Raw genomic sequence first — 26625 nt, 5'->3', positions numbered from 1 at the left:
ATCAAGAGCAAAGCCTGAATGGTTTGAGCTGTATGAATTGATGATAAGATCAAAACTCTGATTTATCCGTTGAAATTTGAAGGGTACCAACTAAGCACAAGTTTTTACATATAAGCTCATATCCTACTGAAACTCTTGTTCAAGAAAACTACCGTCGTACAAAAACTATAGTTTCACAGATGACAAAGATGCAACTGACTAATGAACATCTCCATCAGAATGTCTAAATCTTCATTTCTGTTCATTTAACAACGTAAGAAAAGAGAAACCCAGCCAAATAAGGGAGCAAAACTGCAATCAGTGCAACTTTGTTGTGTTTAGTATTATACTTGATCACCAGATGTGGGGCCACGTCCACGGACAGGACGACGCACAGCACGTGCACGTCCACGCTGTGCTGGTCTTCCACGACCTCTAATTGGGGTCGGAGGTACAACAATTGGTTGTCGTCCCTGCTGTCCACGCTGTCTTAGCTCAGCATTCCGCCTAGCTTGTTCAGTTATATTTATGGTGGTAGAGGAAGGAGAAACCTGCTTTGCCTCTTCTGCTTCAGTGGTGACACTAGCACTGGCCTGTCTTGAACCACTAGCCTCTGTAGTAGTACTTGCAGAGGTACTCTCAGCCGTTATAGAGGCATCACCAGCTACAGAGGCAGCTTCAACAGTGAGGTCAGTCTCCATTGCAGTTTGATCGATACCATCATTTGACTTATCAGAGGCTTCAGCTGTCTCTTCAGGTACATCAACTTCATTATTTTTCTCTTCATTAAGAACTTCTGGAGAATTCACCTCACTAACATCCACAACAGAAGCGCCAGCAAGATCTTCATCATCAGCCCTAGATGGTGAAGCTCTGGGTGTTGTAATAGGCTCAGGCTGACCTTCCTCTATACCAGGACTGCCCATCGTTGTATCACCACCTTCAAGGTCTGATACATCAGGTGGAAGCTCTCCCTCTTCTCTGTCTCCCCCAACTCCACTGGACTGTCGGTTGTCAGGCTCCACCTGATTATCCTTTGCTCCATCATCGGGCACCATCTCTTTAACATCTGATCCATCCACATCTTCTTCCAAAACACTATTCTTGTCATGTTGTGATTCAGGTTGACTTGAACCATCAAATTGTTGTTCAATTGGCTCTTCAACCTTCACCGCGGTATTCTCAATCTCTTCCTTCTCAGCATCAACAGCACCTTCCTCATTTGAACCTTGAGGAATATCAGCATTAGAAGCTTCTTCTGTGGCTGGAACATTGCCAATATTTTCCAATGAAGCAGGTGCTTGCCCTTCACTCTTTTGAGGAGATTCTGAACCTTTGGGCTTCTTTGACACAGGTGCTGCCACATCAGGACCAGTTTCCCCTTGGTTTATTGATTCCTCGTGAGACTCAAACTGAGATGAAGAAGCTTGACGTTTTCGAAACAGTGGTTGTGTCAAAGTAGCAACGCCCTGAACTTCGGCGTCAGTGGAAGCTGCATGTTTATTCAAAGTCTGAGCCCCTTCCGTCTCTGACATCTCTACATCACCTTGTGGTTCCTCAGGTCTTACAAGACGGGGCCGAACCAATTTCCTCCCTGTTTTACGAGGTTCAACGTTTCTTTTGGGAAAAGTGACCCTCCTTTCAGTTTCATCTGCTGCTTTGGATGGCATAACTGCCGTAGGAGTCATTGAGGATGCAAGGGTGGCTGCTGGACCAGGAGCTGCATAATGCACATAGCAACGCAATTAATATCAATAAAGAACAGCAAAGAAAAGTAACTGACATTAAAAGAAAATTAAAAAAGAACAGAAGCAGTTATGATCATGAAAACAGTGCTTTAGTGAGGAAAAATACCAGAAGTAGCAGCTAATGAAGCATCGGCAACTGGAGTGTCTGCAGGAACACCACCAGCTCCAAGCTCATTCAAAGTTGAATGTGCTACCCTTTCATAATTTTCACAAACCAAGAAGTAAGCAGAGGCTCGATCATCCAGTATGGCTCCAGAAAGATGTTGAACAACTGAGGTACCCTGGAGATACGTAGAAAACATGAAGATAGTGAATTAAGAAATATTAATTATACTTAAGAAGACAAAGGTATTCCATATAGATTTTCCACAACACCAAGCTGAGAGGAATATATATGGTTTATAGACATCGCATCCCCTACTTGTATTCCTAACACTCTCCCTTAATTCCCAGCTTGAAAGACAAGTTATAAGGTTAATATTATTTTCTTCTCTGCTGATGGGAGGGTCAGCTGACTAAAGGAAACAGAAACAAGTTGGCAATATAAACCTTTACCTCAGGAAGACCGTCTTTTGCATGCTTCAGCTTTTCCTGTTCATCTGAAAGCTGCCTGACAGCCAGCTTATGCTTCTCCAGCTCATTCTTGAAGATTATTTTGTCCTAATATTGGCAAAAATATCACATGCATTACTTCACAAGAAAAGTATATCGACTATGGATTTAAACTGCCACAGATGTATCATATGTCAGGAAATAATGGTTAGGACAAATGGTTAAGTTTAAAAAGTGTGAACCCCAAAAAAAAAAAAACCTGCTCAATTTTATTAAGAGAATCCAATAAAGCATTCTCAGTCTTCTTGCGGTTTGCTTTCTCATTTCGTAGGTCCTCTTTCTGCCTCTCCATTGCCTCTTTCTGCCTCTCCATCATTTTTTGCAGTGTCTGGGTAAGTATGGTAGAGAAGTCAAATGAGCCAGAAGTACCAGAAGGAAAAATGTAAATATAAACAGGACTGTTAATTTCAACCTGAATTTTTTGGTCTTTCTCTTCTTTAAGGGCATGCTCCCCAGCAGGATCACCAGAAGATCGTTTCGCTAATACAAACAGCAAGAATTAGACATTAGGTTATCATGATTGTAAAAACGAGAAATGATTGGAGAACACATTAAAGAAAAAAGACTAATGTTTTTTTTTTTTTTTTTTCATTTAACTACCTTGTTTTTCCTCCAACTGCCTTATAAGATCATCCCTTTGCCTTTGAAGGTCGTCGCATTGCCTTTGAAGGTCGTCCTTTTGCCTTTGAAGATCCTCCTTTTGTCTTTGAAGATCCTCCTTTTCCTTTAAGCATGTCTCATACTTCCTCTGTGTTAGAAAGAATGGCAAACCAAAATCAGCAAAAACAATCAAATTAGTTTAAAAGCATGCTCCACATGCCAAACCGCAGTGATGAAGATATACTAATAGATGATACTTTTTTGCTTTTTCTGAAAAGCATAACTGAAAAAGGACTTGTGAGAACTTTAAGAACCTTAAACTGAAGGCCAATCCTTCTTTGCTTCTCCACATCTGATCTTAAAATTGCCTGTGCAGGACGACCATCAGAAGGATATACATCATCCAAAGGCATGGAATGTTAACATCATCTGATTTTAAAGTAAGAAATTTGAGTTTACCTCTGCTGGCAACATGTCATTTATCCTCCTATCCCTCTCAGTCAGTTCCGATCTGAAGTTTGCAAGATCTTTTTCTAAAGACAAAACAATCTCCAGCTTCTCCGAAAGAAGTTTCTTGACTTCTTCTATATGGGAATCCTTCTCCTTCAATGTTACCTGGCAGACGCAAGTACAAATAATAAAGATGTAAACAAATAGTACAAATGGTGGGCAAATTGTAACGAAGAATGAAATTGAAATGAAGTCAAGACACAAGATAACCTATATATGTCGCCTCTCTTTGACAAATAAATGATTACAACAAAAGCACCAAAAGGGAACCCAAAAAAAAAAAAAAGGAATTTGAGCCCTGAAATAATCACAGAATGATGTAACCAAAAACAAAAACAAAATCACAGAATGCACATTGACAACTTGAATTTTTAATTTTAGAAGAAACGACATTCTATTCCAAAATAAAGAAAAATAACACCTTTTGGACCAGCAGTACACAAAAACACAAATGAAAGCAAAGCGGATGATCAGTTTACACGAACTATTCACTAACAGATGCTAGGAAAAACTAAACTCACACGACAGAACCCATGACCCAACTAAATAACAACCATTTGGATTGTTGTTGAACATTTTTTTTGTGGAGAAGTAGGCACAAACAAATACCTAGCAATATCTGCTTTAAATAGTACTGTAGTAGTATAGCTGTAGTTCTCAGATACAGTGAAAATTGAAGAATTTTAATAATGGCTAGCTGAGAACTAGAAAGGTTAAAAGCATTATTGTTCAAGTGATGATATGCATGTAAGTCTTACAGGGAAAAGTACCTGCATCTGCTGATGTTCAGCCTTTGTGCGATCATAATCTTCAACATCTATATTTCTATACCTTTCAAGTAACTTCACGAAAGAGAATACATCAAAATAAGGAAGAATTTTGTTTAATATGCACATGCATGTACACGGAAGAAATATCCAATGACACGCTCTATAATAAACCGGAAAAAAAAAATGACAGGTCCTACAATTCAAGTGGTATCATGGTCAACATAAGGGTCTGTGCCCGGCCTAGACTCAATTGGTCCTTACCAGACACAAACCTGGTCGTCTTAGCAGAAATAAAGTGCTGATATTTGGCTCTGATGACATGGGTCTACACTGCTTTGGTGAAAAATAAATTCATTTGTATACTAATTGGATTGAGCAAGCATTGGATTTAGATCATATGGTTTTTGGAATGAGCTGAAAGCCTAGATGATGGATCAAGTCAGGATGTACAATGTCACTGCAAACTATGTTAAAGACCTTTTCTAAGTACTGAAAATTCCACACCATATTATATGGAATATCGTAATACAATATTTCCAAAGCATACATATAAATATAAATATATATAAGCATTTTGGACATTGAATTGTTGACACAAGGGTTATAGTATAACATCAATAGGCCTATCATCTTGACCGGTCAATGCCCCATTATGGACTGGACCATACCTATTTATGCAAGGAAGATACTTGACTGCTCACCCGCAGGCGGTATTGCTGCTTACTGGGTGAGCTGGCCAAATCATATTTTAACAACCTCTCACAATATATTTAACTGAAAAACCCAATGAACCACCACCAAACATATCCCATTCCATCCTAACCCTACCTTTCACTGATAATGCAGCACCCGACGGTAAAAAGGAGAGAAAAATAAAAACAGATGTTGATAGTTGATTGGGCAAGCTCACCCAATAAGCAGCAATAGCTGGCATATAGGTGAGCAGCATGTCTTATCCTTTAGGCAATTAAAAGATGAACATGCAAAGGGAGATGGAGAGAAAGCTGTCCAAGATCAATACCTCACTAAGCCTCTTTTCCAAGTGATCTTTCTCCATCTTTTGCATTTCAATGTCTTTTTTACATGCCTCCACCTCAATCTGTCTCTCCCTTAACAGCCTCTCTAGGTTGTGACGCTCAACACTAGCCTTTTGTGATATTTCATGCAATTTCTATAATCAAAGTAAGATGTAATGTAGAGTAAGAATCATCAGTGAGCAATATCCATATGGAAGAAATATCCACAAAGACTTCGATGATACCTGGCATTCCTCAAAATTGTGCTTATTTTCTTCTCTCAGTTGGATATTACTTTCGCGGAGCAAGTTTATTTCTCTAACCTGAAAAAAAAAAAAAAAAAAAAACATTTCCACCAGCGCAGCGGTTACAAGGGATGAAGAAGGTAATAACGTAGGATTTAGAGTTTGAGGTCCACATAAGTGTCCAAAGAACCTCCGACCCAAAAGAAGGTGTCAAATAAACATTACTAACCTGTAGTTGTAAGGATTTTAGTTCCTCCTCTGAGAACAACATTGACCTTGAACTTGCACGCTCAGAACGAAGTGATGCTTGGGCTGTTTCTGAAGCCTTGAGGGCACTCTCAAGCTAGAAAGCAATTGTAAAAATTAACCATTATAAAACAGCATAAGGAATTGAACAACCACTAGGAAAGATATATCAAAATCGACAAATATCCGCAGATATATGTAAAAGATGATATGTGCATTTAAAATAAAAACAAAATGTATTTACTCAAGCAAGTTATTCATAGAAAAACTCCTACTGTTAAGAAATTAGGAATTAGACATTAAGAAATTCAATAGAAACATTGAAATTAATAACCTGTAACTTTAACATTCTGTTTTCTTATAACCAGCAAAAAACAGACCATGGCAATAGTAATAGAAGAAAACACCCAATAAAGCACCAAAACATAAAAAACAGAACACCCACTAGTGTATTATAAGACTCTAAGCGAATTTTTCAAAAATAAATTAGAAGGCAACAATTAGAACAAAGGGATAAAACCAATGACCTCAAGGTGCCAACAGGTAAATTAGAAGACACAACAAATACATCATTTGATTCAGCCATAAATTGCAATTAGAAGGCAACAATTAGAACAAAGGGATAAAACCAATGACCTCAAGGTGCCAACAGGTAAATTAGAAGACACAACAAATACATCATTTGATTCAGCCATAAATTGCAACTTGTTCGGAAATCGTAATACTTAATCTTTTTGTGAGGCATCATTTATTGAACAAAATAAGTCTGTCTAGCAGGCAGATTATAAATAGGAACTAGCACATATAACGCTCCACGTTAATGCAACTGTTTTTGGATGGTATCTCCACCAGGACATGTGGATCATTGTGTTATTCGAACATTAATTAATATATGGAATGGTTGATGAAAATATTGGTGATTCCTTATTTGTTTTCAACAGTGTGATTTGATCTACTCTATGAATTTAGAACTTTTGAGCTCAAGATAATCACTGGTAGAACTTCGTCCATTAATATTTAGTCACTGGTTGTTGGATCAAAATTAATGGTAGAGCATAAATGAATATGTGATAAAGTACAGCAAGAGAGAGAGAGAGAGAGAGAGAGAGAGAGAGAGAGAGAGAGAGAAGAACAAAAAATCCTTACTTGTGATTGCAATCGTAGTTTTTCTTGTTTCAATAAGGATATCTCTGTCTCTGCCTGTTAAGTTGAAACAATAAGAAAGTCAGACAACACTATATATGCCTACACATCTGAATAGTGAGTCCAGAGTGTGTTTGTGTGTGTCAGAGAAGAGTGATAATAGCAGGGAAAGAGAACTTACAATCTCTTTTGTACGTCGAAGATAACTTATCACAGTTTGTAAACCAGCATCACCTGAAGTATCTGCTCCAGTGCTTCCAGAAGTTGTTCCAAATGAACCACGATCTCTCTCGGCCAATTGAATGTGCACAGCCTCCAGTTGACTATGCAGTATTTTATTCTGCAAACAAATATGAGATTGAGATTTTAGAACCATAAGAATCATAGCACAAAATCTAAAGCACAAAAGGCAAATCCAAAAAGAAATGGACAGGGTGCAAATCACCTGTTCATTGATTTCATTGTACTTCTTCTCAGCAATACTAGCGGATTCCTCTAACATTGCCTTATCAACTTCCCATCTGGACTTCAGTTCATCCTGTAAATTTCAGAACAGGTAAGAAGTCTCGTAAACATGAAAAGAGTAGAAGTTACAAATAAACAAAATTTACAACAAACCATAGGTCACATGAAAAGAGTAGAAGTTACATTTTCACTTTTGAGTGCAGCATCCAATTTACGCAACTCTGATGCTTCCTGCTGAAGCACAGCCAAAGCTTGTGATGTTTTAGTCAACTCCTGTATTGTCTCTGACTGAAGGATGACCTGCGAAGTTAAGAATTATAAATTAGCCAAAATTGAATGTGATAAATAACTACATAAGAGAGTGGCCACATATGCCCAGGTAACAATCTTATGCCCCACCATCTACTGAAATGAGAGAAGACGCTGTTTAATTTGGACTTTCACAACAATGTACAGTTGACCCAAAAAAATCAACTGGAAAGCCCACTATTAAACTCCTCCCTGAAGTCTTAAAAGACTTGCTACCAAGAGAACCCAAAGCTGGATAGGACAGACCCCTGTTTGACAAGGTGAACCATTCACTATCCTTCAGCTTGGATCTTCGGTACAGAAAACCATTTGTCGATTCAGATTGTCTCAGACCACTAAACCCAGATTATGAAAGAGAAAAAATATACATCTACATGCCAATTACCTGTCTTTCATAATTAGCCTGTGCAGTGCGCCATCGCTGATGTTCTTTCTCCAAGTCTTCCTTCAAAGTAGAAACCTGAATCTCCAGGGCAGCAGTTTGAGAACTACAAAGGAAAAGAAAAGAACAAAAAAGAACTTTAGATGAGACAGCAAACTGAATTATTGAATGCATAACAGAAAGAATATAGGAAACTTACATTTTTGCTGTGGTTTCTTCCTTTAGGCTTGAAATTTCTGCTAAAGCAGAGAATAGAGCTTCTTCCTTCCCTGCCGCTGCAGAAGCCACTTCTTGGGACTTCAACATAATCTCATTTTCAAGTTCAGAGACCCTCTCTCTCAAAGAGAGTAATTCAGCATCTCGAGACTTCTTCAGTTTTTCAGCCTGCAGAGTTTTAGATCATAAGGCAACGTAAACAAACTAGATTTGACTAATCAGTCGCTAAAATTAAAGTAAGGCAGCAGTACCTCAATCTTGAAGTTTTCATGTGCAAATTCCATCTGTTTCAATGCATCCTCATTTACCTGAGCTATACTCTTATACTGCATATTAAAATGACATTAATATTAAGTTCAGTCAGTATTAAGATATTAAGCACGTCAAGGAGAACTCAGAACCTGTAGCATGTGATCTTTAGTAGCCTGCATTTCATCTTTCAAATTCTTAATCTCATCCTTTGCAGCACGTAATGCCAACATAGCCTACCAAGTTCAACCAAGTCAATGTCAGACATCAATCACATAATAAATGTATCTGCAAATTAGATACAGTAGCTCCCAAAATAAATAAGCCAATCACTACATAAAATCAAAGAAAAAGAAAAAAGCAGTATCTTTTTATGTCTACAAAACAAAACATAGGACTACAGATTGAAATTTGAAAGACATAACCGTGGGAAATGCATTTTAAGGGCTTCACAATGATAATACAACCCTTCATAATCCATATTTTGATTCAGCAGAAAGTTAAATCACAATGATAATACAACCCTTCATAATCCATACTTTGATTCAGCGGAAAGTTAAATGAAAATATGATTGAAGTAATTGACACAAATGTGAAAAGTAGAGAAAAAAATTGTGTCAATCACCAAGTGATTGGTTGATGAATGGGAAATCAAACCTTTTTTAGTTCATTCTTGTTTTTTCTTTTGACGAAAAAGAACTCTTGTTGCGATTGAAACACAGTGAAACTTCGTTTTGTAAATTCCAGAATAAACCAAGCATTCGGGAGATGCCACAAGTAATACCCGATAGGTCAATAACAAAATAAATATACCAAAATGTTTATATCAATGGAAAATGGACAGTATGGATTTCATTGAAGTTGTAGAAACATCAATCTTGATAAACAAAGAAGACAGAGCAATACATGATATAACAGGTGGAAAATCTAGTAATCTCAATCTCAAACAAATAGCCAGGAAAATTTCAACACAACTAAGCAACAGTCAACAAATGAAAGGTACATGAACAAAACTGACCTCATTGCCTGTCAAAGAAGCAGATCCACTCCCACCGTCAATCTCAACAACCTGCATCAGTAGACAAAGACATGGGGAATTGAATCAAACTATCTTCAAGTCCATTATCTAAAACATTCTTGAACCATAATCATCTTGAAATGCACTAATCATCAGTTCACGACCAGGGATTTGATGTTATTATCATGTGTTATTCTAAAGAGATTTTAGAAACTCATCCCCTGCTTTCCTTTTCTTTTCTTTTTTTTTTCATAGTGGAAGTTATAGGTTTTCAAGTTTGTCCACAGTGGCCTTATTTTATACAAAATTACAAAGACTGCCATTACAGTTGAGCTACCAAAAGATTGTACCATTCTGCATTGAACAATATTTTGTCCCCTCAATCACGAAACTGAGACTCATAATCCAGTCTAAAATAATTAGGAAACGAGGACCAATATCTAAAATCCAATGATATTACCAAATATCCGCATACAACTAACAAATGTGGTATCCAGTTCAAGTCATTCCCAACAGAAGACCAGTTTCAGCATAATGTACAGAGATGATGATGTTAACCCAACACTCAAACATGACCAGTTGACCACAATAAAAAAAAAATAAAAAAAGGAATTACAGCCAGTTTGATTTTAGAAAATATAATAAAAGTGCACTCTAGAGAAATACTAACGCGCAAAAGAGTGACATAACTCTTTCAACAGCATATAAATCCGAAACAAAAATAATACAACAAAAATGAGTGCACCATAATTCTTGATCAAATAATTTCACATGGGAGGTGTTACGGCATTGTTTATGAGAAGCTATACCTGGATATCTGAGGATGAACTCTTTTTCTCCAGATCAGACAGTCTGGCCTGTGTACAACAACAAAATATTGTGAATAAAGAGTAAATAAAGGCCAAGCAAAAATAATACAATACCTTAACAGAATTAAAGAAAGAAAAATATTACAGATAAGTGTGGTTGGTGATTGTTCGGATTTATTTAATATAGACAAAATAATCTTGAAACTTTCAAAAAGAATTGAGATAAAAAAAAAATAAAAAAAAAGGACCTCAGCTACAGCAGCTCTACTCTCAGCAGATGCAGCAGCATGAAGTGCATTAGACAAATCTTTTCTCATTTCTTCAACCTGTTTGACGGCATTTTTTATGGTCTGATCGCGGTCAAGTGCAAGAGTGAGAGCATTATGTTTCTCTTCTTGCAATTCTCTTTTAGCATCAGCCCACTCCCTCTGACAAGGAAATCATAATTTCAAGTTGTTAACACCCAAACAACAATCCTTTGAATCTCAATAATATGGTTCCAGTTCTTTCTTTGGTGAAATAATATGGTTCCAATTCAAAAGAGTAATAACATAAATTCAAAACAACAATAACACAGTTCAATTGATCAACCAGGATGCATAAAAAACTTATGGACCAACACTAAGCACTCTGCACAGAATACCAAAGAATGCACACCTCTTTTTGTTCTGTATACTCTTCTTGTTTTCTCCTCTCGGCAGCTCTTGCCTCCTGTAGTCGAATGAAGATACAAAATTAAAAACAGAATGACATGCAATTATAAAAACGGACATGCAATTATAAGAACACAAGTGAGAAAAGTACCTCGCGAACTTGCTGGGTACTCTGAATAGTGTCCAAACTAGCCTGCAAAAACTAATGTCAGCATATAAACAGCATTACTGAAAAGCAAATTTGATGGCAAAAATCCCTACCTGCAGTCTATAAACCCTCTCAGACAAATTACGAACTTCATCCGAAGCTCTCTTCTCAGCATGTTGCAGCATTTCCTTCTCTTGCTTCAAAAGAGACACCTGTAGTGAAACAGAATATAATGTGAGTATTGTCAAAGTTTTGCTAAGCTTCAGAGATTAAGTCAATAAGGTTACCTCCATAGTCAACTTCCTAGAAAGCTCCTCAGCAGTTTGCACGGACTCAGAACCTTCACGCAGCTTCCGCTGGTAGTCAACTATTAACTGAGAGAACTCAATGTTCCTTGCTAATACACCATTTGTTTCGTTCCTCTGATAGTTTATGCATTACAAGCAAAAAAGGAAAGATTAACAACAAGAGAATCATCACTCAACCCACTGCATAGCTATTGTCAAAACACATAATAGACAAAACATTCCAGCAAAAAATATCACCTGAAGCTCAAATTCTTTCATAAAGCTCTCAAGTTTCTCTCTAGCAATATTCGCTTCTGAAGCGAATTTGTCACGCTCTGACCGCAAAGATATTATCTCACTCCTACCATAAAATACCAGATATCGTTCAATAAGCAACCAGGAATATGGAGTTGACATGGCTTAAACAAACTACCAAAAAAGGAGGGAAAAAGAAGGCAACCACCAAGACTATGACTATGATTATTTAGCAAAAGATCTACAAGATATCAAGACGTACGAACAGACTGGAGTGCAGATATCCAAAAAAAAAAAAATCATATGACACAATGATATGGCCATTCACTCGGTGACATATATCTGAGGCAAGGTCGGATGGGTAACATCAGAATGTTTACCTGATCTTCGCTAGATCTTCTTCCAGACATTTCACTCGTTCTGCAGCATGGTCTTGGGCCTTTCTGCTAGCTTCCTACAATATTTCATAATTTGTATTACAGAATAACAACAATATCAAACAGAAAAGGGTGCTCATTACTTAGATAATGTCAATTCATACCTGAGAACTCTCAAGTAGATGCCTAACATCACTTCTTCTTTCCTCTGCAAACAGGAAGTTGAGCAAATAGAAGAGGTCAAGAAGTGGGCTACACTCAGCAATCACTTTATTTGAATAGGTGGGCGTGACTGTGAGGTTCTGGAGTTTCCCCACATCTGAGCCCCCGAAAAATCCCCTAACAGGAAGTTGAAACCCATTTCTATAACTGAAAAGATTAAGACCACCTAAACCTACATACTTCAACCGTCCATCCTGATTAAAATTCTGTTTAAAAACAGATACTCCTTTGTTTCAGAACTGGACCGAACTTGATACATTTTAAAATTTAGCAACCAGATCTTGAATCTGAAGAAGATAGTGACACCTTTTTGTCATATGGTTTTGAAAAATACCCATAGGTAGATGTGTGTGTGTAGTGTTTTTTTTTTTTTTTTTGGGTTGGGGGGTTTGGGGGGGGAAAGGGGGAGAGAGAGAGAGAGACCTGGAGCAGCCTCTATTAAATGGGGACTAGACGAACGAAGTTTATGCTCCTCTTCATACAACCTTTTGTACATTGCGACCTGAGAAGAAGTTAGGATTTAAAGATGAGGAGTCAGAGCAGAGCAATTATTTCATCCCCACCACACTGTAATCCACACAATATAAGGTAAAGAAGAAAAAAACAGCAATGATAAAAACAAGATGACATGAGTGCTTGCTCTTCAGAGGGATTCACTAGGGCTTACAGAGGTGTGAAGGGATTCAATCATTTGCCCTTGCTCTTCAGCTCTTTGTAATACAGCCTCAACTCTAGAAGCAGCTTCCTCAGTATGCTTCTTGAGCTCCTTTTCAAAATTTTCCTGGAATTCCAAGATACACACACATGCATCATATAGTTTTCAAGTCAAAGATAGTACTAAAGAACAAGCTCCATAATGAATTAATTAGTCGTGGAAATGTTCAAACCAACCTTGAACTCCTTTTCCCTATTTTCAAGCTGGTCAGAAAGATTGCGAACAAGACTCCTGAGCTGGGCATTCTGCTGAACCAGACCATTTATGTCCTTGAAGGTCAACTGTTTCATTTTAAAATCCAAAATACCACTAATAAATAAACATCCAACAATACAGGAAAGAAGAAGAGAACTTAAAAGACCCATGCTGAAGAAAAATAAGAAGTCAGCTTACAAGATGTTCAGATATGACTTTTTCAGCATCAGATTCCGAGTGCACCACAACAGCATTGTCATAACTATCATGACCCGAAGATGCACCACGAAGCTGTATATCTCGACATTCTTTCAAAAGGACTGCCACCTACAAGTTATCACCCAGCAAGTTGAGATAGATTCATCAAAGCAATAAACAGACTAGATGTTTTAACCCAACATTCATAATATACCCTTTAAAGCAAGATTTCACGGCCCAGGTGAAAATTACCCGACAATGACACAAATATAGGCATACAAGTTAAGGTCAGTACAATACTTTAAACATTGAGTTAAAACATGTATATATGCATAGTTATACACACAACAATTCTTATGAGATTCAAAAATAAAAGAGTGCCCATCTCCATCTATAGAGAAAAGACTGTTCAGTCAATCATGGAGATGAATGGCATGGACATGGAGACAAAAGTTCTACTAAAAGTATAAACTTGAACCAGGAATCAGCAAAACCAGGGTCATAGAGAACTATCAGCAGTTAAAGGAGGGTAAAAAAATGAAAAGAGGAACTGAGAGAAAGCCCCTACAATGACATATTCAGCACTTTTTGTGGGGTCAATGGTGCGCCATGACCTCAATGTTTGTCTGCTTATTTACAAAATCCCATGCAATGTCATCAATGAAAATGTCGGCACTAGACACACAAGTTCGTATAATAACACATTGGCAAGTGTGCTTAACATGTATTACTAACAATAAAGTCACTGAATACCTTTGAATAAAAATCTATGAAAGCAAAGCATGGTATGTGCATAAACAGGGAATTATTGATAACCCTTCCAAAAAAAAAATCTATACTCTTTTGCACTGATATGTGTATGCAACTACTAAAATATCATTGCAGTGTTGAACTTATTATATAAAGAGTTCTTATTAAAATATTGACTACAATAAGTTATAGTGTTCGACAATTGCAGTGTTGAACTTCAGATTTCTTTTTGCAACTAAAATGAAAGTATCATATGGAGATGAAAACTAATACCAGGAATTAAGACCAAATGATATAATAGTTTTCTGTAATTATCCAGTATGAAACTGAAGGTGGTACCTAATACGTTTCACAGTTTCATGATCACATTACATGGTGGATTGGACAAAAAGAGCTGGTAAGAGGTAGTTCAAAAACGAATGGTGGTAAAATTGATTAACAGCAAGATAACATTACCAAGATCCAAATTAAAGAATCAATAACCTATCCATACAAATCATTACTTGACATTATTCTATTACCTCTCTCTGAAGATCAGCAATCTCTTTTTGAGCAAAGGAGTAGTCACGTTCATGCCTCCTTATGTCAGCCTGGAAACCAAATGCATAAGCAAATATGGTAGACAAAAACCAGTATCTACAGGTAGTCAATTAATTCCTTACTCAGATGTACCCAACGGCACTTGGGTCTAAATCCAACAGCGTAGAATAACGAGACAAATAGACTCATTTCAACGGCCTCATTATTCTCCACCCTTAGATCTAAATCCAAGAGCAGTTGTGCACAACTGAGTAAGGAATTAATTGACTACCTGAACAGAACTGTATACAAAATAGTGACATTAATATAAACCTTCAACTCCGTGATCATTCTCTCCAAGTATTCTTGTTCAGAAACTGAGTCCTGCAACTTCTGGTTGATCATAGAATATGCCTCAGCCATTCTCTCATGTTCCACTGCATATGACTATATTAGTGAAACAAATAATATATCACAAACCACAAGTTCAATGTGACTGCAATAACCAACTTTTTATGGAAAACAAAAATTTAATGGTTTATTTTCCAAACAAATAAAAAGAAATACTTGCAACCACTTAATAAGAGCAGCCAATATTGGCCAGAAACAAGCACATACAATGTCGAACTTTTGGACCAAAAGCTCCACGTCTCTTATTACTTCTGTTAGTATATATTAGTATCATACCCATAGTACATATTTTTCAAAAGACATGCATCTTACTTTTCAGCAGATACAGAAAAGTGCTTGTAGTATTGAATCAAAACGTCGTGTACATTATTATTATGTATTTAGTTATTAACACATTAGAATGAGTAAATTAATTAATTAATGAGCTAAATTATGCCAAACTTTTCCACTAACTGCTATCAGTTATCAAGGAGTTAAATGATGGGGAAAGGTGTCAAATTACTACAGAAAATCTCATTACAATAGGATTCAAAAATATATATATATATATATATATATATATATATTGATTGGCGAGACAATAAAAAACAATCAATCTATGCCTCTTTTTCTGCCTATTCGGCACTGAAGAACCCATCAGACTCTTTAGAATCCAGAGGAACACCTAATTTTCAGATACCATATAGAGCCCCCATCAAACATCACAAGTCCTCATCATGTTTCTTTTGATGAAAAACAAACTTTTATTAACACAAAGAAAGAAATATAAGTCAAGGCGCAGTTTGATTAACTATTAAAACTTAAAACATAAATGAAAACTCCAATCCAAAAATAAGAAACTTTAAGTCCTCACCATGCGGTAGACATCTTTAACGGTTAATTTCATATTTGAAATAGAATATAATACATGTCTGAATCCTTGAGAGTAGTTAAAAAATTAAAAATCAAGAATATCAATGATAAAACATGAAGCTTCCGAAATAAGAATATACCACAAACAAGATAGAATTGATTTGTAAGAAAATACCTCTTTCATCCATGATGACTTCAGCTTTCTCTTCTATTTCATATAGAACCTGCAAAACCATAATAAAACCTAAGAATTCTGCCTCACAAAAAATAGAAAAATAAACATATTGCTACAATTCTACGATCAACAGTTTCCAGTATAACTCAATCTAAGACCAAAAGTAACATTCAGAAAGTACTTAACAATCATTTTATAACATAAAAAGAAGTAAGAAAACAAGTACAGATGTCATAAGATTTTTTTTTTTTTTTAAAAGACAATTATTGATAAAGAAGTACGATAACAAGTACACATGTCATAAGATGATCGACCAAAACCTAAAATAAGTTGCAATTTAGATCATACCCGTTGCAAGATTGCCTCAGATTCCTTCCTTCCCAACTGCTCATGACGCAAGGCATCGACCGCCTCTTGGTACTTCGCATACATTTTTGCAAGCTATTTAAAGAAGCAGATATAAAAGAAAAAGGAAGAATGTAATAAGAATTAGCAACCAAGATTGATGACAAAATATGACTCACACCAGTAGTAAATATAGCTACTCACACTCCACCCGTCACGTAAAAGGGAAGCTGCTAATGCTGTTCCTGAAACACCAACAGGAATCTTCGGCACCACCGCACGATCAACCTCAGCCATGTCAGTAGATTCTAATGAATTCAACCACCTGCAACATAGAACTCAACTCATATTAATAGAATTATAGAAAATATAATTTGTCCAGCAAAAATATAAATGTCAAAAGTTACACAAATCTCCTCCATTTGTTGAATACTAAACTGGAAATGATCGTGAGCAGTAAAGCTCAAGTTCGTTGACATGGAACCATAAAGCAAGCATAAAATACAATTTGTCAAACAAATTACATGTACCGAAGGAAACAAAGCTGAAGGCATTATGATTTGTTTATAAATAAGAAAAAAAAACTGAAAATATATAATCATATCTTTCCGTGCCATGGCCATTAATCTACATACCCATTGCTTAAAGCTAATAACTGATCTGAGCTAGTTTTTTTAACCACATGTCCAGGCAATCAATATCCCAGTGTTCATGCAGTTTCATGTAAATACAGTATTCATTAGCTTGACAAATTTGCAATAAGCGGATGGTCATTAAAGATGAAAATAAAAAAGCAAGTTTATAAGTTTCACCAAATACTGGATGAAAAATATAGAGAGGGAACCATGACCCATCAACCAACAACAAGTATATTCTATGTTTACAAAAGACATTAATACATTTCAACGGAATAAATTTATACTCTTGAGAATCTTCTCAGTGATACACCAGAAGAGGTATAAACTTCAGTAAATCATTCAGAAAGTTCAGTGATCAATTTCTGCACACCACAACAGTGGACTAAAAGAGGCCTAATAAAAGTGCATTTTAAATAGAATAAAAGAGGAACATACATTTCCTGACTAGAACTATTAAGTGATACGCCAGAAGAGGTATAAACTTCAGTAAATCATTCAGAAAGTTCAGTGATCAATTTCTGCACACCACAACAGTGGACTAAAAGAGGCCTAATAAAAGTGCATTTTAAATAGAATAAAAGAGGAACATACATTTCCTGACTAGAACTATTAAGTGGGAGAAGACTCAGCTCATTTGCTTTCCTGCTAGTTTCAATTTCTGCTTCGCACTTCTCAAGTTTTGTCTTCAGATCTGCAGCCTCCTATAATCATATCACAGAAGGGAAAAAAATATATAGCATGTTACTAAAATAAAAAGGTCATACACTAGTGAAGAGAGGGAGAAAGAAACATTTTCACCTCTTCAAATTGAAAACACATCATATCTACCTTTTCAAATTGATTTCTTGCAGACACTTCCCTTTCAAGTCTCTCCTTGTAATCATTTTCAACTTGACTCAAATGCGTCTGCATGATAGTACATATAAAAGAATTACAACCGAAACCCAATAAAGAACGGACATTAAAACGATAGGACTGTAAATTTTCACCTCCAGAGCTTTGATCACACCCTCAAGCTCTCCTGCCTTTTTGGACCATTCCTCTGAACTTTCCTTATATAGTTCAACAAGCTTATTTGTCTGCAAAACTAGCAAAACTTCGCATTAAATATATAATAATAAGTAACTACAAAAAACAAAATTTCAAACAACTATTCTTCCACAATCCTCTGAGATAATAGATAACAATCCAAATATTGTTGTAAACATCTCTATCTCTAATAACGATAAAAAATTCCTTTCTCCAGTCAAGTATGTATTGCATAAAGACTTTAATATGGATGGAGATTTCAAGAAACTGACCGTTGAGAGTTCGGCATTTGATCTCTCTTCATTAGCTGCTGCAGTATCTTTCGATAAGCGTAGTTCCTACAAGTTTTGTACAAGTACGAATGAACCAGAAAACATCTGATGAGCCGTGCAAAAAAATAATTAATAATCTTAAAAGTGCCAAAATGGAATGTAAGCAACCCACCTCCTGCAAGGATGTCAGCTTTGCTTCTAGTTCCCTCACTCTTTCCTTGTTCCAATTTAAGGAGCTAGAACAGTCATTGAATTTCCGTTCAACCTGACAAAGTCAATAGGGTAAAATATTCCCAAGAAAAAATATATAGATTTAGAGAAGTTGTTTACATAGACATGCTTATATCAGATATGTAAATGCTGTGTATCCTTTTTAATATTGTAAAACATACTTACATCTGAAAGCTTAAAAGACATCTCTGCCTCAACATCGGCATGCGTTCTACGCAGCTTAATGAGACTGTCAACTTTGGCTGCTAACTCATCATTAAGCCAGACATTATGCCTCTCGATAAGTTCTTTCTCCTGCATGTTATCAGATTTGACACGGTAAGAACACTAATGCTCCAAGAGTCACATTTGTTTGATTCAACTAGTCATAGAGCAAGCAATTGCAAAAGCTATTTCAAGCAGCAACCTACGAACTATTTGTCAGTAACTTAAGCGTAACATTTAACATCTGTCCAGTGATGAGGAACCAGATGTTATTTAAAACTAAAAGGGTTCAATAGGACTAATCTTCTCTCTGTAAAAACCTGCCTCTGGTACGGCCATAAAACTAGAAAAAAGGCAACGAAAGTCTGTGTGTGTTCATCTCCAGCAAATCTAGGTAAACTATATGTGGTAAGGATTGCCATTTACAATCAACCCTTTATTCTTAGGCTATTATAAAGACATCCTTTATTATTAAGATTAATTACAACAACCTAAAATCAATGGCTCAGACATGCCATGGCAGGAAGACTGAACCAAAGAGACCAAATGCATGTTATTACGTGATGAAAAGGTAGTTGCATTGAATTGACCTGTGAAAGATGAGTGCATGAATCCTTGGTGCGTGCTAACTCTGCCTCAGCTTCACTTAATCGGGCCTCCCTCTGGGCAGCATTCTCAGCCGACTTGACCTTCACCATCAGCAGAAAAGAAGTGAAAATGTCACTAAATGAATGGCAAATACATACGGCTTCATTGCCAAAATTGGAAAGAATGCAACTAACTAAGCTTACAATCTTCTCGAGATAAGACTGGATGGTGCAATTCTTTGCACTAATATCCTCATCCTTTTGCTCCACTATCTCCATTAACTGCCTCTTTGATTTGTGCAGCTCTGACACCTCCGTCTTCAACATCTCTATCTCACTATCTTTAGTAATCTACACAAACCACCACCAACAAATAACCGAAAGCGAAATCAAAATCATTCTCAAACAGATATATAATTCTCAATAGAAATGCAAAGCATTTAGTCACCGAAACCCTAAACCAGAAAAACCTCTACAATTACACAATTTGAATGGAGGCATAGAACGTACGGATTGTAAATTGAGCTGGTACTTCTGAGACTGCACTTCGGCGAGCTCGGAGAGGCGCTCGTCGAACGAGGACTTGAGCTGCGCGAGTTCGGACTCGAGCTTGGAGTGTTCATCGGAGAGGGAGAGGTACTTCTGCTCGAGGAGAGAGCAGGTCTGCTCGGCGGTGATCGAAGCGGCGTCGTTCTGCGCCTTGACGGTGTCAAGCTCGGTGTAGAGGTTCCGGATGAACGCGTCGGCCTTCTCCGCCACCCAAGCGACGTCGTCTCGGTGGCCGGAGAACTCCTCGTCGGAGACGAAGAGCGGCATCGCGTGGGCGTATCGGCGATGCTAGGGTTATAGTTGTGCCCTAATTTTGGGACTATCGGTGAGATTTGGGACGTGAAATTGAGAGAAGTAGGGAAATGGGAGAAGGGGAGAGAGGGAATGAATTTGAAGGGAAGAGAGAGAGCCTTGAGGGCGTAGGATCGCCACTACCAGTGGTGTAATTATATGCGGGCGGTTCAGGTTCAACACTCTCGGGTTGAATATATTCGGAAGTAGCCCATTTATAATCCATTTAGGTCGAAGCCCATCTATATCAGGGCTGGTTTATTGGGCCCAGCACAAACCAACGAGTCCAACCTGTGGGAGGAAATACCAAAATTTCATTTTCCGAGTTTCAGCTTGGCGTGCCCGGCGGGTATGGTGGAGTGGTACTTTTGGTGGCGCTGGGGTTTTGAGTAGCTTATGGGGGAGGGGCACTACTAGTAATGTTATATGCTGACGGTTCAGGTTTTTTACTAGGCCAGGATAAATTCTTCACGATTTGGATATTAGGTTTAGCTCTTTTGAGTTGAAAATATACACAAGGCGGCGTGTGAGAAACGATATTTTTAATTTCTTTTCTTATTTTATTTATTATCTAATTTCAAACGATCACTGCTAGAATAATGCTAATACACATCCAACGGCGTAGCTAGCCTAGGGCCAGAAGGGTCAATTGACCCTTCTCAATTTTTAGAAAATCCTTAATTAGTGTTAATGATCTATGAATCTTAATGGAATGAAATAAAATTGACCCTTCTCAATTTTTGAAAAATCCTTAATTAGTCTCAATTTTTAAAATTCAATACAAATTTATTTTAATTAGTTTTAATTATCCTTGAACTTTAATGGAATGAAATAATATTTTACACTATTCATACACTACATATATCTAATTAATACGAATCTTTTCAAGGTTTTCTTACCCTATTGATCGATATATGCCCATATGCGCATATTTACGATTCTATATTAATATGCTAAATTGAAGTAACACATAAGTTTTTCTATATTTATCATTCATCTTAAATCCCAAAAATTTTTCAACATGATTTAAGGATCTTTCAATTTCAGCATTAGTACAAGAAATATTACACCTAAATTTTCTTAATTATACTAATATATATATTTTTTTGGGCAAAAGATTGTGTTATCTTTCGAGGACGACTAGAAATGAATATAATTTAGGGATAATTTATTAGTTAATAAAGTTTGACCCTCCTAAGAGAGATTTTTGGCTACGCCACTGTACACATCAGTCCTTAATCGATGTTAAAAAAAAAAATTATGATGTCTTAGTGGGTGATGTTAAAGATCATGAAAACTCAGACATCGGTTGGTAACTGATGTCTAAGTTATAATGAGACATCGGATATATGTTCAGAATCGATGTAAAAACGTTATTCTAATCACTATTTTGGTATGTTTAACTATTGTCAAACCTTCATATTTTTGCAGTAAATGCTTAATGAAATATAAGTCCAACATCACAATTATCCATTTTAACATCGTTATCAATTTTAGAAACGATGTCTGATAATGTTTTTACACATCGGTTCCTTTTAACTTTTGCTTGTAGTTCATGAGCTTTTCACATGTTTGCTACATAATATTCCTCTATAAATTCAATCTACATTCTTTAGTATAGGTTGAACCGATATAGTGACTCACTTTAACATCTGTTCTTGAAGAAGAACGATGTCCAATGCTATGTCGGACATCGGTTTCTTCTATGTTTCGAAGTCTATTCTTTAAATAAACATCAGTTCTTTAGTCTGTATCGATGTCCATGGTAATACTAGACATCGGTCAATATTTAACAGTTCGATGTGCAGTGGTTCTTGTTACATCGGTTCTAACTAATGAAACATAGATTTTTGTTTAGTAACTGATGTATTTTCTCTTTCTTGACATCGGTTTTTGTTTTCAAACTGATGTACTATCTCTTTCCTAACATCAGTTTTGTCATTATAAACTGTTTGTTTGATAGATAGATAGATATATATATATATATATATATATCATCATTTCCTTTTGATGAGCATGATGTCTACAAATTTTGTAGTTGGTACTAGAAAGTTGATCCATAAATGACAATATGAAATTCAAATTTAATTTAAATATTAGGGAATTGCATTAATTTCTATCCAAAATTAGAGCCGTGAATATATAATTTGAAAAGTTTTGCAGAATAAACCCTAACCTACTTCAAGACTAGTACCACAACTGCAATACTGCATGCAGTTTTGTTCCACTACTGCAATACTGCATGCAGTTTTGTTCACAGTTGCTGTAATCACTACATCTAATACAAAATGGTCGGCAAAAGCTAGCCTCATATTGCTTGTCAAGATCTATAGCAAAGTCTGCAAGTAGTCAGCCACTTCAATGCGCACCTCGTCAAGTTGCTCTTGGGTATATTGTATCGAACTCTTTGCCGCCCACTAGAAATGTATAGAACAATATAAGTCATAATCATTTTATTATTTAATCAAACTGCTTGTCAAACTATAATGCATATACCTTGGTTGAAAATGAAAGTGTGTCATCATTTATAATATCTTTCATGTATAGCATCACATAATAGTCACACTCAACTCCACCCGGTTGTTTAGGTATGCTCTATATATTCGCATTATTGAATTAGAAATGCATTATTGAATTCGCATATATTAATACTTACCTGAAATAATTTCACTTTCAGCACTTTGTTAACCATACTTGTTTCAGCATTGAAAGCTTTAACCGCACTGCACACCACCAAACTATGTCATTATCCAGTATATTGTTACTTGGTCAGAGACAAATACAAATAAAAAACCAGAAGAGTGCTTACTTTATCACCGAGATCCTTATATTCCCTCTTCTTTCCACCAATGAATCATTAGTTTCACCATTCAGTCAATGTAGCTATTTAGATTATGTAGAAATAGACAGCTTTATCTAAATAGTAAATACTCATATGAATTGCTTATTAAGGGATAAATTCAGTTTAGTCCATGTACTTTGTCTCTCTCATCGTTTCAGTCCCTGACATTCTAATTTAATCTAAAAACTCCCTAACCTCTCAATTTCCCTCCAATATGTCCTTTCCGCGGGAAATTAGGAATTTGTCTTGGATAAAATGTCCAATATACCCCTATGTTATTTTTTTTTTCCTTTTTAATTTCTTTTTTTTCCTTTTTTTTCTTTTTAATTTCTTTTTTTTTTCTTTTTTTTTTTCTTTTTAATTTCTTTTTTTTTTCCTTTTTTTTGTTTTTTTCCTTTTTAATTTCTTTTTTGCTTTTTCTTCTTTTTTTCTTGTTCCTTTTTAATTTTTTTCCTTTTTAAGTTCTTTTTTCTTTTTTCGTTCTGCCTACTTTCTACTTCCTCAACCCACCAATCCCATTCCGATCAAACTCCACAACCCATCTGTTTCCCAATCAACTCGAAAATTCGCCGCTAAACCACTCCCCTCTTGTTTTCACAGCCTACTTCTCTCTCTCCCACTCAAATCCCACTTTCTCTCTCCACATCAAGCCTCAATTTGGAAACTTTTCACTGAAAATTACCATTTTTTAACTTTTCACTGAAAACTACCATTTTTTCAAACTCTAAGGTTTTTGGGTCCTGCTCAAAATGGTGATTTGGATTTTGGGTTTGGTTGAAATTGTGGTTTTTGATGGCCAAGTTGACAAAAACCAGAAGTGAAGAAGAAGAATAGTGATGGAAAAGAAAAATGGCCGCCGGCGTGGAGAACAAGAATTGGGGTTTCGGGTCGATCTGGATTGGTTCACCGACGTGGCGCTACTGATGCAGCAGAATACGATGGTCATTAAAAAAGAAAAAGAAAAAAGAAAAAAAAGAAATTAAAAAGGAAAAAATAAAAATAAAAAAGGAAAAAAGAAATTAAAAAGAAAAAAGAAAAAAGAAATTAAAATGGAAAAAGGAAAAAAAGAAATTAAAAAGGAAAAAAAAAGAAATTATAATGGAAAAAGGAAAAAAAGAAAAATAAAAGGAAAAAGAAAAAAGAAACAAGAAAAAAAAATTAAAAAGGAAAAAGAAAAAAGAAAAAAAAAAGAAATTAAAATGGAAAAAGGAAAAAAAGAAAAATAAAAAAAGGAAAAAGAAAAAAGAAAAAAAGAAATTAAAAAGGAAAAAAAAAATAACTGAGGGGTATATTGGACATTTCACCCAAGGCAAATTCCTAATTTCCCGCAGAAATGACCTATTGGAGGGAAATTGAGAGGTTATGGAGTTTTTAGATTAAATTAGAATGTAAGGGACAGAAACGATGAGAGAGGCAAAGTACAGGGACTAAACATAATTTAGCCCTTAAGTAAAACAGCGAAACACAAGATTGGAGAAACTTCATACTAGAGGTGGAAAAACAGCTTAAAGAGATAATAACATTCAGAGACAACTAGGTTCAGAAGATTTTTTATATGATAGATTATATAGAAAATTACTCATAAGTGTCATTTTGAAACTTTAATTAGCCATAAGGCCACTTAATTTTTCTTGTACAAATAAGGCCACTTGCATCTTTAAATTATTTTTTTCTGACCATTTTCCATTTTACCCTTCATAAAAGAAAACCAACTGCATCCATTCATTCTCTCTATTGCAAAAACGAAAATCACTCTCCCTTTCTTTTCTCTCTCTCTCTCTCTCTCTCCCCCCGGTGAGAAAACCCATCCTCACGATCTTGCTCAGCTCCGGCAGCATCCTTCCTCACCATCTCGTTTGGCTCCGGCAGCACAGGACCATCGGATGCGACAACTCCGTCGTCGATTCCGTTCTCCATTACCTTCCTCAGCCGGAGGCCCGGAGCTGGCCCGAACGGAGACGAACTGGAGTAGTTTGACCTCAGATATTCGAATCCAAAAGGCAAACCCCCCATCGCCGCGTCGACGCGAGGTGAGGAGGCTGAAGACGAAGCTTCAAAGGACGAGATCGAGAGCGCAAAGAGCTCTCAACGACCTGAGATTCATCGGCACCGTCTTCCTCATCACCAAACCGCAACCATTTTAGCTTTATCTACCTGTAAGTTGAATCTTCGTCTCCGCCTTCGAAGGCAACTTCAACCTCTTCTGGCAGCTTCGACCTCGTTCCTACCGTCGAGATCTGAGATTGCATCTGAGCTCCGATTTGAATCCGTTAGGATCTGAGATTGCATATCTGAGCTCCGATTTGCTTCTTTGATGCGGTGTCGTTGACGTCCCTTCCCACACCACCTCTGTTTCGTCATCACCGACCTTAATTACACCTTCGATTTGCTTTTTTGGTTTTGTTAATGATTTTTGTTATCGGAAAAAAATTAGACGGCATGACTAGAATTTGTTTAGTTTGGTTTGATTTGATTGTGATTTATTGGAATAAATGGGCTTGGATTTGTTTGAATTCATCTGTTGTGGAATTTTGCAGGGGAGAGAAAGAGAGTTGTGCTCTTGTGTGATGGGGGGATGGTTTTGTGGTTGAATTCTGTTTTCTGATGGTGTTGTGATGTATTTTGATTGATAAATAATGAACCATTTCTTGTATGTTATTTGTTGCAGTTAGTAACTCTCTATAACTGTTATAGCGGCTTTTCAACATAGTGATAGTATCTTTCTATATCTATGTTAGTATTTTTTTCAACATGATGTCAATAGCTTCTATTTTCATTTTCAATATTTCAAGTTAGCAGCTCTGTGTAATTGTTCTAGTGGCATTTCAATATCGTGATAGTAGCTTTATGTGTCTATGTTAGTATATTTTCAAGCTAATGTCAATAGATTTATTTTTTCAAATCAGTAGCTCTTTGTAACTATTATAGTGGTTTTCCATCATAGTGATCGTAGCTTTCTGTACCTATGTTAGTAGCTCTCTAATGTTAGTGAGAGCAGCTCGTTGGTGTTGGTGACAGTAACTTTTGTTGTTGGTGAAAGTAGTTTTTGGTGTTGGTGAGAGTAGTTTTCTGGTGTTGGTGAGAGTAGCATTTGTTGCTGATGAGAGTAGTTTTTGGTATTGGTGACAGTATCTTTTGTTGGTGGAGATAGTAGCTTTTTCGTTTTGGGGAGCATAGGTTTTTTTGGTAAGAAGTAGCTTTTGTTGTTGATGATAGTAGCTTTTGTTATCTCGTCGGAGGTTGCCAGAAATCTCACCAGAGTAGATTTTGTTGTTAGTGATAGTAGCTTTTGTGACATCGCCAGAGGTGGCCGGGAATATCATCAGAGTAGCTTTTGTTGCTAGCCACAGTAGCTTTTGGTGTTGGTGACAGTAGCTTTTGTGGTCGCCGGAGTTCGCCGGAAGTTGGCCGGAGGTCTGCCGGAGACTCGCCGGAGTTGGCCGGAGACCTCACCGGAGAGGAGAGAGAGAATGATTGTTGATTTTGTAGTCTAGTGGCATTTATGTAAATATGTTGGTTTTTAATATCCAAAATATAACACCTTTTTTAGTCTAGTGGCCTTA

General features: G+C 36.5%; 1 protein-coding gene across 1 annotated transcript; it reads right to left on the bottom strand.

Annotated features, from left to right (window-relative positions):
• Nucleotides 1–37: 37 nt before the first annotated feature.
• On the bottom strand, nt 38–20384 carry LOC133728746 (nuclear-pore anchor). Its single transcript, XM_062156177.1, has 48 exons — nt 19891–20384; nt 19585–19731; nt 19384–19482; nt 18755–18883; nt 18531–18623; nt 18359–18424; nt 18047–18136; nt 17886–17963; nt 17649–17758; nt 16624–16744; nt 16423–16515; nt 16075–16123; nt 14970–15073; nt 14639–14707; nt 13368–13496; nt 13151–13255; nt 12927–13040; nt 12683–12761; nt 12202–12245; nt 12041–12114; nt 11664–11766; nt 11406–11540; nt 11232–11330; nt 11122–11163; nt 10975–11028; nt 10566–10745; nt 10318–10365; nt 9509–9559; nt 8643–8726; nt 8493–8567; nt 8225–8409; nt 8029–8131; nt 7518–7634; nt 7315–7407; nt 7051–7209; nt 6873–6926; nt 5710–5823; nt 5481–5558; nt 5241–5390; nt 4220–4291; nt 3399–3554; nt 3254–3307; nt 2940–3087; nt 2752–2819; nt 2539–2667; nt 2283–2387; nt 1834–2008; nt 38–1699 (listed from the first exon to the last, which is right to left on the bottom strand). The coding sequence occupies exons 1-48, from the start codon at nt 20194–20196 to the stop codon at nt 324–326; spliced, it is 6306 nt and encodes a 2101-aa protein (XP_062012161.1). The 5' UTR covers nt 20197–20384; the 3' UTR covers nt 38–323.
• Between the last annotated feature and the right edge of the window lie 6241 nt (nt 20385–26625).

This window comes from Rosa rugosa, chromosome 2, assembly GCF_958449725.1.
Source record: "Rosa rugosa chromosome 2, drRosRugo1.1, whole genome shotgun sequence".
NCBI lineage: Eukaryota > Viridiplantae > Streptophyta > Magnoliopsida > Rosales > Rosaceae > Rosa > Rosa rugosa.
The sequence above is the reverse complement of the archived record's forward strand: the minus strand, read 5'-3'. Positions and strand labels throughout refer to the sequence as shown.

Bases quoted from the DNA above. Each gene is read 5' to 3' on its own strand.
- LOC133728746 (XM_062156177.1), bottom strand. From the start codon at position 20,196: ATGCCGCTCTTCGTCTCCGACGAGGAGTTCTCCGGCCACCGAGACGAC. The intron at 8,727-9,508 runs GTCAGTTTTGTT...TGAACTTGGTAG, and splicing joins CTTCTTTGACAGGCAATGAG to GCTATGTTGGCATTACGTGC. The intron at 8,132-8,224 runs GTAAGTTTCCTA...TTTCCTTTGTAG, and splicing joins GAAGAAACCACAGCAAAAAT to TTCTCAAACTGCTGCCCTGG.